The sequence below is a fragment of the Vipera berus genome (genome assembly GCF_964194415.1).
Source record: "Vipera berus genome assembly, chromosome: 7".
NCBI lineage: Eukaryota > Metazoa > Chordata > Lepidosauria > Squamata > Viperidae > Vipera > Vipera berus.
The window spans coordinates 2,503,757-2,516,032 of NC_138209.1; the positions used below are offsets into that span (position 1 = coordinate 2,503,757).

A 12,276-nucleotide genomic window follows, 5' to 3' on the forward strand; every position below is an offset into this window, starting at 1 on the left:
AAGGCAATGGATCTGCAGGTTGTCCCAAGCTGTCGCCCTAACTAAACCATAAGGTCATCTGTTTGATTTAGAAGCAGGGCAACTGCCTTTATACTCTGCTGAAACAAAGATTAAACAAATGATGGCTTAGCATTTTATTGCCCAAGGGAAGCCCAGGGCCAGAAGGATGGAAACTGTCTCTGCCAGAGAGATATTTTTTTTTTTTTAGCAAAGTCCTTTGTTCGTCTTCGTTTTAATACACAACAACGGGAGGTTGAAGTTGGGGGAGGCCGGGGAATAGCAGGTTGAAGCTAAGCTGGTTTGTTTGTTTTTTTATAATAATAATAATAAAAATAAGGCACAAAACCCAAAGACAATGACGGGGAAAAAATACATACATTATCAAAGGGGGGGGGGAAACGCATAGACAGCGTAATAAAAAAAGGTGAAAGAAACGAAGCATATTGCTACAACGGTAAGTTTCAGTTTTATGTACTTAACTAATACAAATATTAGGCAAGTAGGTATATATTTATTTCTAATGCACTTACAGAATGATCATGCTTTTTTTAAAAAAAAACCAAAACAAAACAACAACTATATTTTGAATAAACCAGTCCCATATTTCATTAAGCCTGTCCATACAGGAATCCTCAACTTATGATTGTAATTGAGCTCAGAATTCGTTGTATGTCGTGCCGGTGGTGTGTCCAATTTTATGATCTTTTCTGCAGCGGGTGTCCAGTGACTCATCCTGGTTGTTAAGTGTAATGCCACGATCATTAAGTGAATCCATAAGAATGAGCTCGTTTCATCTAGGGGTTAAGGAAGCACGCTAGAAACTGGGAAACTGGGAGTCCTAGTCCCACCGTAGGCACGAAAGTGGCTGGGTGACTTTGGGCCAATCACCAGGAGACGGTGAGTTCTAGTCCCGCCTTAGGCATGAAAGCTGGCTGGGTGACTTTGGGCCAATCACCGGGAGACGGTGAGTTCTAGTCCCGCCTTCGGCATGAAAGCCGGCTGGGTGACTTTAGGCCAATCACCAGGAGACGGTGAGTTCTAGTCCCGTCTTAGGCATGAAGCCTGGCTGGGTGACTTTGAGCCAATCACCATGAGAGGGTGAGTTCTAGTCCCGCCTTAGGCATGAAAGCCAGCTGGGTGACTTTAGGCCAATCACCAGGAGACGGTGAGTTCTAGTCCCGTCTTAGGCATGAAGCCTGGCTGGGTGACTTTGGGCCAATCACCATGAGAGGGTGAGTTCTAGTCCCGCCTTAGGCATGAAAGCTGGCTGGGTGACTTTGGGCCAATCACCGGGAGACATTCATACTAGTCCCGCCTTAGGCATGAAAGCCGGCTGGGTGACTTTGGGCCAGTCACCCGGAGACGGTGAGTTCTAGTCCTGCCTTAGTCATGAAAGCCGGCTGGGTGACTTTGAGCCAATCACCAGGAGACGGTGAGTTCTAGTCCCGCCTTAGGCATGAAAGCCGGCTGGGTGACTTTAGGCCAATCACCAGGAGACGGTGAGTTCTAGTCCCTTCTTAGGCAAAAAAACCCGGCTGAGTGACAGCCATATAAAAACTATGCTGTGAGATGAGTAGCAAGCAAATTTAATTAATTTTAAAAAAAAGACTTAAGCTCTCCAGGAACTGCAAAACCAACTGCTCAGCCTCATCTTGAGTTAAGCTGCCTTTCCATGTGCAGATTAGCACCAACCTCGCCGATCAATTCTGAATATGCAGATTTTTAAACATTTGCTTATTCCTTCAGCAAATATTACACACGGCTGTTTCGGATTAAATGTCGGCAAATGCTTTTCACCAGGCTCAGGAAGGGCTCACCAGGTGTCCCTAAAGCATATTTAAAAATTCACATTTACCATTCTTTGGGGTTATCCAGCGGCCTAGAAACGTGGTTGTTTTTTTTTTTAAAAAAAAATGCTATAAAAATGAAACGGATCATTTTCTGTAAAAAAAATGAATACGTTTCACGTTTCCGGGTTCCACAAATCTGCCAGGACTTGGAATGGACACCGAACTTCAGAACCATCATTAAAAAGAAGCACAGCAAAAAAAAAATGTTCTTCCTGTGTCCATCCAGGAAGTTCAGATTGCCCAAGGAGCTGCTGATCCAGTTTTTCAGAGGAATTACGGGCAGTTCTCAACTTACAACCGTTCATTTAGTGTCCGTCCGAAGTTACAACGTCACTGGGAAAAAAACGACCATTTTTCACACTTACGACCGTGGCAGCATCGCCCAGGTCACGTGATCCAAATTCAGAGGCTTGGCAACTGACTCCTATTTATGACAGCTTGCAGCGTCCTGGGTGGGGGTTTTTCACGTGATCCCCCTTTTGCGACCTCCTGACCGGCAAAGTCAATGGGGGAAAGCCAGATTCGCTTAGCGACCGTGTGACTAAATTGATAACTGCAGTGATTCACTTAACAACGGTGGCAGGAAAGCTCACCAAATGGAGCAACGAAAGAGGACAGGCATAGACTTCAAAAGGACCGCTGAAGAACAATTGCAAACAGCCCCACCCACCCCCTTTCCTATGAGGACTTGTATATTGTGGGGGTCAGAAGGAGGGCTGAAAAAAATATCTGCAGACCCCTCAAATCCTGGACATAAACTGTGGGTCATCAGCTGAACAACAAAATCAAACCATTAAAAAGAGAAGTTAAATACGTTGGGAACTGGGAAATCAAATGCCTGTCATTCTGTGATTCAAATTTTGGGAAAATAAATTTATTTATTTATTTTTTATTTTAATTCCATTTATATCCCGCCCTTCTCCGAAGACTCAGGGCGGCTTACAAGCTTAGCAGTAGCCTTCATTCTATGTATATGCCTGCTTATTAGGGCTTTCACACACACACCCAAGCGGCATTATTACAAAGTCAGCTTATTGCCCCCAATAAGCTGGGTCCTCATTTTACCTACCTCGGAAGGATGGAAGGCTGAATCAAATAAATAAAATAAAATAAAATAAAATAAAATAAAATAAAATAAAATAAAATAAAATAAAATAAAATAATAAAATAAAATAATAAAATAAAATAAAATAAAATAAAATATAAAATAAAATAAAATAATAAAATAAAATAAAATAAAATAAAATAAAATAAAATAATAAAATAAATCTGCGAATCAGGTGACATAAACAGGTATACTAACTCACTGGTCCCCTGAACTTTTGAAGTACCTCTTACACAACCCCCCTGGCCTGTTGTGTCTTCATGAGAAAAGTGATTAATTGAGGCTGCAAGTGAAAACTGACTCATTCATGTTATTGGCGGGAGAAAAAAAAAGATTCCCAAAAGGAATTGGGTGAATTAGCTTGAGGATGGGAACAAGGCACGGAGGTTGCGCTCTGCAGTGGGTTTAAATCCTGATTTCTTAGAATTTATCTCAGGACCGCACGAGTTATTGCGGCGGGGTGTGTGTGTGTGTGTGTGTGTGTGTGGGATAACTAAGAGCATTCTTTTTTCTTTTTCTTTTTCGATTGCCCCCAAAGCGGCAGCGATCGCGAGAAAAACAGACTCCTAAAATCAGACTCCGGACGGTCTGCTTCCGAATTCAGATAGTCCTCGACTTAACGAGCACAACTGAGGTTAGAATTTCCGTTGCAAATCAGGGCAGTTGTTAAGTGGAGTCCTGCCCAATTTTAAGACCTTTCTTTTCTTTTTTTTTCTTTTTTTCTTTTTGCCACGGTTCTTAAGCGAATCACTGACCACAGTTTGTTGAGTGACCGTTCGAACTTAACAACGGGACTTACGGCCTGTTTTTCACACTCTCTGAGTTTGGCTGTTTTCTTGTGAATGAATGAATGAATGAATGAATGAATGAACCTTTATTGTTAAAGTACAACCATGTAGACCTTTCGTTACCCAACTACACAACATCATGGGTGTGTTGTGATTCAGGGTCAGCCTGTGGGTTCGGCAGTTGGGTCGGACGACTCAGAGGAGGAGGAGGGGGGTGTTGAAGACCTTGCTGAGGGGGTTGAAGATCTTGCTGATGAGAGCCCTCAGCCAGGCCCCTCCCACTTGGTCACCACGGAGACCCAGCTGTGTGAGCCTGACAGCGTGGATGAAGATGACCCACAGCTGGCCCTGTTCAAGGGCGCCCGACGCAGGAGGCAGTCAATCAGGAGTAAACAGAGGAAGGCAGTGGGGCTCCTGGGAAGGAGGCAGAGAGAAGCCACGCCCTGAACTCTATATAAGGGGAATGTGTGGGAGGGCTGGTTTGCTGAAGGCAACCGCTCGGATGGTTCATGTTTCTTAAAGCTCCTGTTTCTTGGTTCGTGTCTTGTTTGTTTTTGTAGCTATAAATTTGGCAGGCGTAATTCCAGCCTCTTGCCTTCTTGTAAAAGGGGTTGTCCCTGCCTTTTCTGCAGGGCCGGTAGCAGGCTGGTACAGAACAGTGTGCTAGAAGGGTGTGGTGTCTGCAGAGAGGAGAAGAGGGGCAGGGGGAGGGGGAGGAGGAGGAGGACTGTGGGGTCCTTGGTGCTCTCTCAAATTTTGGCTGTTTCCTTGTAGACCTTTGGTTACCAAAGTAGGTAACGTCATCAGTGCACGGATGCCGTTTACCTAGTTGGGCAATGAAACATCTGCAAGAGAACCACCAAGCTCAGAGGCTTCTTGACATTTTCCAGGTGGAGCTGCGATGGGTCCAACCTGAAAGAGGATCCCCGGTCTTGTCAAATGGATGCTCCTGCCCATGGTTTGCTTTAGACTTGACCAGCTTCCCCTTAATGTCACCAAAGAAATACCGTATCTTCTGCTCCAAAATCCACACGTTCAAAGTCATGCTAAGAAGTTCTTCTCAACCCACTGAGGACTTCTTTCCCATTGCTTGGTGGCCTTCCCAGTTAGAGTCCTAGAACAGAGTATCGTCTCTAGGGCTCGCTAAACCATGGTTAAGAGCCAGCTTTGAACGACCACCTCCCAAATCACGGACGGGTTCACTATCTAAACCCTAGGAAACAGCATGGAGTTGAGACAGCATTCATTATTCAGTGTTTGGTTGTTATGGCAACAACTGCTCTAAATTTCTCCCGGGTAAACAAGCCACCTCTGTAGAATGGGGAAAACAGGAACTCTTGAATTGCAAACTCAGGTTTACTCCTTTGGTACCCTTGATTGGAAATTCCTGGAAGGGTCCTTTGGTGAACTTCAGACCTTGCTCCACACCTGAAGCACTAGATGCTTCTTCTTCTTCTTCTTCTTCTTCTCTTCTTCTTCTTCTTCTTCTTCTTCTTCTTCTTCTTCTTCTTCTTCTTCTTCTTCTTCTTCTTCTTCCTTCTTCTCCTTCTCCTCCTCCTCCTCCTCCACATTGCTTCTCTCCTTGATCGGTTTCCATCCGTTGCTTCTTGTCCTGCCTTCAGGTGCTTTGGAGAATAGCTTGACTCCCTCTTCTTTGGGGCAGCCCCTGAGATATTGGAAGACTGCTATCATGTCCCCCCTCATCCATCTCTTCCTTAATCTGGACATCCCCAATTCCTGCAACTGTCCCTTACATATTTTAGCCTCCAGTCCCCTGATCATGTTTGTTGCTCTTCTCTGCACTCTAGAAGAGAAGGAGATTGAGAAGGAAGGCCCGGATAATTGAAGGCAGAATGATGGAAAACCTTTGACTCAGTTTCCCCCCCCCCGCCCGCCTCAGCTTGCTCCAAAGGGAGTGATGCAATGGCCCCATCCGCCTGCTTTACTCACAGGAAAGACTATTATACTTAATCAGTCTGTTTTGAATGCCGGGGAAGATGACACAGAGCTAAACGTTCCTCGGTGTGATCTCATTGCTATTATGCTGGGTTTGTGAGACTGAAATGTCTGACAACGAAGCTCTCAATTCATCAGAATGAAACTGGAAGGGACCTTGGAGGTCATCTAGCCCAACCCCCTGCTCAAGCAGGAGACGGTGAAGGGTCGAGCCCCTTTTGATTCTTCAGGCTTTGTGGACATTACTGGCTTCATGGCTTGCCATATTTGCTAGAGCAGGGGTCCTCAACCTCCGGTCCGTGGACCGGTACCGGGCCACGGCCTGCCAGCAACCCGTCTGCACAAACAAGCAAAGCCCCATCTGTGGGATGCAGGCATCACACAAAACCAGGCACCCTCCGGTCCACGGAAAAACCTCTCTCCACGGAACCGGTCCCTGGTGCCCAAAAGGGCTTGATTTGGCACCACCGTGTAAACTGGGCGCGGTGGAGCCCCTCCATCCTGGCAATGTGGCAGCAGTTGCAGCCTCCATGGGCCTCGGCGCAGGGACCGGGCATCCCCATCCCAGGAGACAGCCTGCACGGCTAATTGTTCCACGTGGCAAAACAGTGAGAAGCCGTCTCAATTTCAAATTTGGAATAGAACTGGAAGGGACCTTTGGGGGGGGTCTTCTAGTCCAACCCCCTGCTTGCTCACGCAGGAGACCCTATACCATTCCAGGCAAATGGCTGTCCAGTCTCTTCTTATAAAAACCCTCCAGTGATGGAGCGCCCACAACGTCTGGTGGCGGGCCGTTCCGCTGGTTAATTGTCCTCACTGTCAGGAAGTTTCTCCTGAGTTCCAGGTTGCTTCTCTCCTTGATGAGTTTCCATCCGTTGCTTCTTCTTGTCCTGCCTTCCGTCGCTTTGGAGAATAGGTTGAACCCCCCCCCCCCAACCTCCCAACCCCACCTCGTCTTCTTTGGGGCAGCCCCTCCAATATTGGAAGACGGCTGTCCCGATTAGGAGGAGGATTAGGAGGACAAGAAGTGTTCCCCAACATTCAAGCAGCTGAGAAGACAAAGCTTGACTCAAGTTGGTCTCTTCCTTAACCCCCCCCCCCCCCGCTTGCTGATCTCACTCATAATTTGGCAATCTGAAGACCTGTGGACTTCAGCTTTAAGACGTACGGACGTGCTGCTGGCTGAGGAATTCTGGGAGTTAAGAGTCCACCAGTCTTAAAGTTGCCAAGGTTGGACACCCCCCTCCCCCTCCCCTTCATCCCTTCTGGAACAACACCTGCAAAGTCAGCCTCTGTCAGTAATTACAGGTAGTTGAGACCTTGTCAACTCCTTCTATCCCGCCGCCCCCACCCCTAACTGCCAAAAGGAGCAGTGTGATGCTGTGGTTAAGCTATCGATCTAGACCTGGAGAGATCTCAGCTCATTGGGTGGGGTGGGGGAGGCTGAGGGGGGGGCGTTTGGGGTGTCACAAGGTTGTGCGTACGGGGCTGCAACCTCCGGAAGACTGTTGTGTGGGAAAATACTCTACTCCTTTGGCGGAGGACTAAGGGAGAAAAATCAATCTGCACAGCGGGAGAATTGCAGTGATCCTCTTGGGGGATAAATGCGAATTGCGACTTGTGTGGCCCAGCGGTGAAGGAAATTTTATTGTGGGGCACAGTGGAGCTCAGGGTAAACTTACTCTCCAAAGCACCTGAAGGCAGGAGAAGAAATGAGGGATGGAAACCAATCCAGGAGAGAAGCAACTTGGAATTAAGGAGAAATTTCCTGAATTAACCAGTGGAACAACCTGCCTCCAGACGTTGTGGGTGCTCCATCACTGGAGGCTTTTAAGAAAAGACATTTGTCTGGATTGACATAGGATCTCCAGCTTGAGCAGGGGGTTGGACTAGAAGATCTCCCCAGGTTCCTTCCAGCTCCATTCCGAATTTGAATTTGAAATTGCCACGGCCGATACGCCATGTGGAATAATTAGCCACGTGGAGCAGCTCCCGGGACGTGGATGCCTCACCCAAAATAGGAAGGATGAAACTAAGAGTACCTCTCTTATGGGGCCTCACATCAGTCAAGTGTAGAAAACTAACCTTGCAGGTATCTAGATATCATTTTAGCAGCCCAGACCCAATATAGCAGGGGTCTTCAACCTTGGCCCTTTGATGACTTGTGGACTTCAACTCCCAGAATTCCTCAGCCAGGCACGCTGGCTGAGGAATTCTGGGAGTTGAAGTCCACTCCTCTTAAAGTCTACATCAGGGGTCTTCAGACTTGGCCCTTTTAGGACTTGTGGACTTCAACTCCCAGAATTCCTCAGCCAGGCACGCTGGCTGAGGAATTCTGGGAGTTGAAGTCCACTCCTCTTAAAGTCTACATCAGGGGTCTTCAGACTTGGCCCTTTTAGGACTTGTGGACTTCAACTCCCAGAATTCCTCAGCCAGGCACGCTGGCTGAGGAATTCTGGGAGTTGAAGTCCACTCCTCTTAAAGTCTACATCAGGGGTCTTCAAACTTGGCCCTTTTAGGACTTGTGGACTTCAACTCCCAGAATTCCTCAGCCAGGCACGCTGGCTGAGGAATTCTGGGAGTTGAAGTCCACTCCTCTTAAAGTCTACATCAGGGCTCTTCAAACGTGGCCCTTTTAGGACTTGTGGACTTCAACTCCCAGAATTCCTCAGCCAGGCACACCAGCTGAGGAATTCTGGGAGTTGAAGTCCACTCCTCTTAAAGTCTACATCAGGGCTCTTCAACCTTGGCCCTTTGATGACTTGTGGATTTCAACTCCCAGAATTCCTCAGCCAGGCACGCTGGCTGAGGAATTCTGGGAGTTGAAGTCCACAAGTCATCAAAGGGCCAAGGTTGAAGAGCCCTGATATAACTCATGCTGCGTCAGCTGGGAAACTTTGGCAGAATGGAAGGGGGCAATTGGTTGCAGCCACCAGGCCTGGCCACTTCATCTGCCCCTCCCTGGTCCCCCTCCCCAGCCACTTCATCCCAGCCCAGCCCCCCCAGCCCAGCCCCCCCCCCTTGGCTGTCCCTCCCCAGTGCCCATCCTCCTCTACTCCATCCCTGTCGCTCTTCCTTCGTTGCCATCTCCCTGGGCTATTCACCTGGGCTGGTCTAGAGAAAAGAAGGGGTGACACGATGGCAGTATTTCAATATCTGAGGGGCTGCCCCAAAGAAGAGGAGGGGGACAACTATTCCCCAAAGCCTTTGAAGGCAGGACGAGAAGCAACGGATGGGAAATAACCAAGGAGAAAAGCAAGCTGGAACTAAGGAGCAACTTCCTAAGAGTGAGGAGGAGAATTAACCAGTGGAACAGCTTGCCACCAGAAGTTGTGGGCGCTCCAACACCGGAGGCTTTTAACAAGAGACTAGGCAGCCATTTGTCTGAAAAGGGAGAGGGTCTCCTGCTTGAGCAGGGGGTTGGACTAGATGACCTCTAAGCTCCCTTCCAGCTTTGTTCCGAATCTGAATTTGAAATTGCTCCGGCCGATTCGCCACGTGGAACCATTAACCACGAGGGATAGCTCCTGGGATGTGGATCCCTGCGCCACGCGCCGAGGCTGCTCACGGGGACTGCAATTTTCTGCCACGCTGCCGGGATGGGTGGGTGGGCTCAGCTTGCAAGATGGTGGCAAGTCAAGCCCTCTAGTTAACGTGGCAAGCCGGTGTCCATGAAACCAGTAACATCCATGAAACCTGAATAATCAAAGGCCGAAGCTGGCTGTGCTTCGGCCAGGAGGCAGGTGTTCACCCACCCAGGAGTGAAAGAAGGGGAAGCACTCTGTCCATGCACAGAGGCTCGCTTCACCGGTGGGATTCCCCACCCAGGCGGCGATTCCGTCTCCCTGAATTCCCTCCAGCGCTTCGAGGCAGTGAGGTGGGGGGCTGATCCCCCCCCAGCCTGTCTCCCCCTCAGCCCTCAGCTTTGGTGCTGGACCCTTCCCTACAAAAGTCCCGGGTGGGGGTGGGGAATCGGCCGCACTTCAGCCAGGAATTGTATATTAAAGCAAGTTTTCTTTATTGTAAAAATAAACACAGTTTTCTCTTAACACATTCCTTTTTTTTTACAAAGAGATTTGCATTTTAAAAAAAATTGAATCCCCACCCCGTCACAATTTTTATAGCAAAAATGTTCGTTAAAGCCAAGTTGTGTGTGTGTGTGTGCGAGTGTGGTTATTTTTTTTAAAAACTCCAGAGCAACAACTGGGATCATTCACAAAAGCTATAAATCATGCTGATTTTGTTTTTATACATGTTCCAAAAGAGATATATATATATATATATATATATATATATATATATTCCTTCCTTCTCAGGCAGTTCATTAAAGTGCTTATTGATTAAAAATCAGTGCGCTTCCAAGGTGATCCTGTATAAAACGTAGGCAGTTATTCACACACACACACACACACACACACCCCTCTTTAACTAAAGCTAAATACAAAAATGAAAATACATCTTTTTTCCTTTGATTTTTTTGTCAAAGAATATCTGTAGTCCCTGTCGCGGAGCTGTCCACACGTCATGGTGCTGAAATACATTTAAAAGCTGTACCAGTTGGAAAACGGGCTAGGGAGGCCCGCCATAGAGGAACAAACTGCGGTTGAAACCCAGCCGTCTTTCCTTCCCCTTCTTCTCTTGGTTTTCTTCCATCCGTTCGTCCATGGAAGTTGCCTTCTCCTCTGCATCGCTTCGCCAGTCCAACCCGCTGGATGGACTTGCCGTTGGGTCGATCCACGCTCGTTTCTTTCCCACGCTACTACCCGTGGCGGGCAAGTGTGTCCTCTCCCCTGAGCATTCCTGCAAAAGTGCTTCAAAGAACGTTCACTCCCGTCCCAATCGCAGCGTGTCCACTCTCTCAAATTCCCGGGGACGGCGGCCTTAGAGGGTCCCGAAGGAGAGTCCCATGGTGTAGAACCCAAGTCCCTTCAGCTTCTCTTCCGCCCGTGCTTTCTGCTTCAAGTGGACCTTGCTGTGCCTTTTCTTCTCGTCGCTCCTGGCAAAGCGGCGGCCGCAGTCGTCGCAGGAGAAGGGTTTTTCCCCCGTGTGGGTCCTGATGTGGGTGGTCAGGTGGTCACTGCGGCTGAAGTTCCTCAGGCAGATGCGGCACTGAAAGGGCTTGTGGCCGGTGTGTATCCGGAGGTGTCGGTTCAGCTCATCTGATCTGGCAAAGCTCCTGACGCAGTTTTCCACCGGGCAGGCGAAGGCCTTCTCGTGGGGTTTGGGACAGAAGCATTTAGAAGAACATTTGCCACGCCGCGTCTTCTTCTTGGGACCTGCCAGGCTCCCAGGGGTCCTGGTAAGACCCAAACTGTTGGCCGAAGAGCTTGGGAGGTGAGCTAAAAAGTCTGTCATGGAGACGGATGACGCGTTGCCCGGCAGCTTCATGCTGTTGGGGTTCATCAAGCTTGGGAGGACCTCCGGGTGGGCGACAGGAGCTTCAAATTCTTGGGTGAACGGAGGGGAAAGCTTAGGGGGAGCCTTCGTATCCACAAAGTCAGCGGGGAGTTGACCGTGGCTTAGGAACGCTTCGGCATGACAGCCAAAATCCAAGGGAGGTCCAAAAGTCCCGGATTGTTCAGAGAGAGAGTTGAGCTCGGACTGGCAGCTGACCATCAACACGTTCTCTGTCTTGGGGGCCATCTGGGGAAACATGGCTTGACTTGCCTCGACCGGCTGGAAGGCCTCTGAAGGTGGACACTCAGCCGGCAAATACGGGTGAGGCTGGCTGAGCTGCTGCTCCCAATGGGAGCAGGAAGATTTGAACTTCTCCGCGGTGGGAGAGATGGAGGAGAGCTTAATGTCCTGCTTGGAATCCAGAAGCTTCTCGTGAAACAGACAATGAGAGGAAGTCCCCTCTTCTGGAGATGAAGCCTGGAACTGCTGGAAGCCCTCCGGACTCGAGAAGGAGGAATTATAGCCTTGTTCGGCTAAAGACGGTTGCACGGAGATGTTTAGTTCCGGCTGGCAGGTAGAGTAGACATCCAGGTGGTTCTGGAGAACCTCTGGAATGGTGTAGTTGGCCTCTGGTGGCCGCTGGTGACCTTCTAGAGCAGAGAAGGGAGAAAGTCCTAGGATCCCGGACATCAAGTTGAAGAGGGACTCCTGATCTTGGCATTGTTCTGTTTTGATAAAAAGGCTGCCGGAGTAACTGACCGGTGGGGAGGCCTCTCCAGAAAGGAAGTAGTAGTCCACGGGTTCAGAGTTCATGGTAGCTCCCATCAAGTCAGCTGGAAAATCAACAATGGGAGACGTTGAGTGCCAAAGAAACTCCGAGGGCTCCTAGACTAACAGGGACTCCTCGGCTTACAACTTGCACGTTCGTTTAGCGACTGTTCGAAGTTACAAGTTAAAGGGACCTATGACCGTTTTGCACACTGACGACCGTTGCAGCCTGCCCGCCCATCCTGACCTACGTTCGGGTGCTTGGCAACTGACTCACGTTTATGATGGTGGAACGTCTTGTGACCTTCTGGCAAGCAAAGTCAAGGGGGGGGGGAGAAGCGGGACTGGCTTAACAGCCGTGGGACTAATTTAACACCTGCGGGGATTCGCTGAACGACAGTGGCAGGAGAGG

At 48.9% G+C, this 12,276-nt stretch overlaps 1 protein-coding gene across 1 annotated transcript; it reads right to left on the bottom strand.

Moving 5' to 3' along the window:
• Positions 1-10,580: 10,580 nt before the first annotated feature.
• On the bottom strand, positions 10,581-11,921 carry EGR4 (early growth response 4; the record flags this gene model as incomplete). The annotated part of the gene is made up of 1 exon (XM_081332129.1): positions 10,581-11,921. The coding sequence occupies one exon, from the start codon at positions 11,919-11,921 to the stop codon at positions 10,581-10,583; it is 1,341 nt and encodes a 446-aa protein (XP_081188255.1).
• Positions 11,922-12,276: the final 355 nt, after the last annotated feature.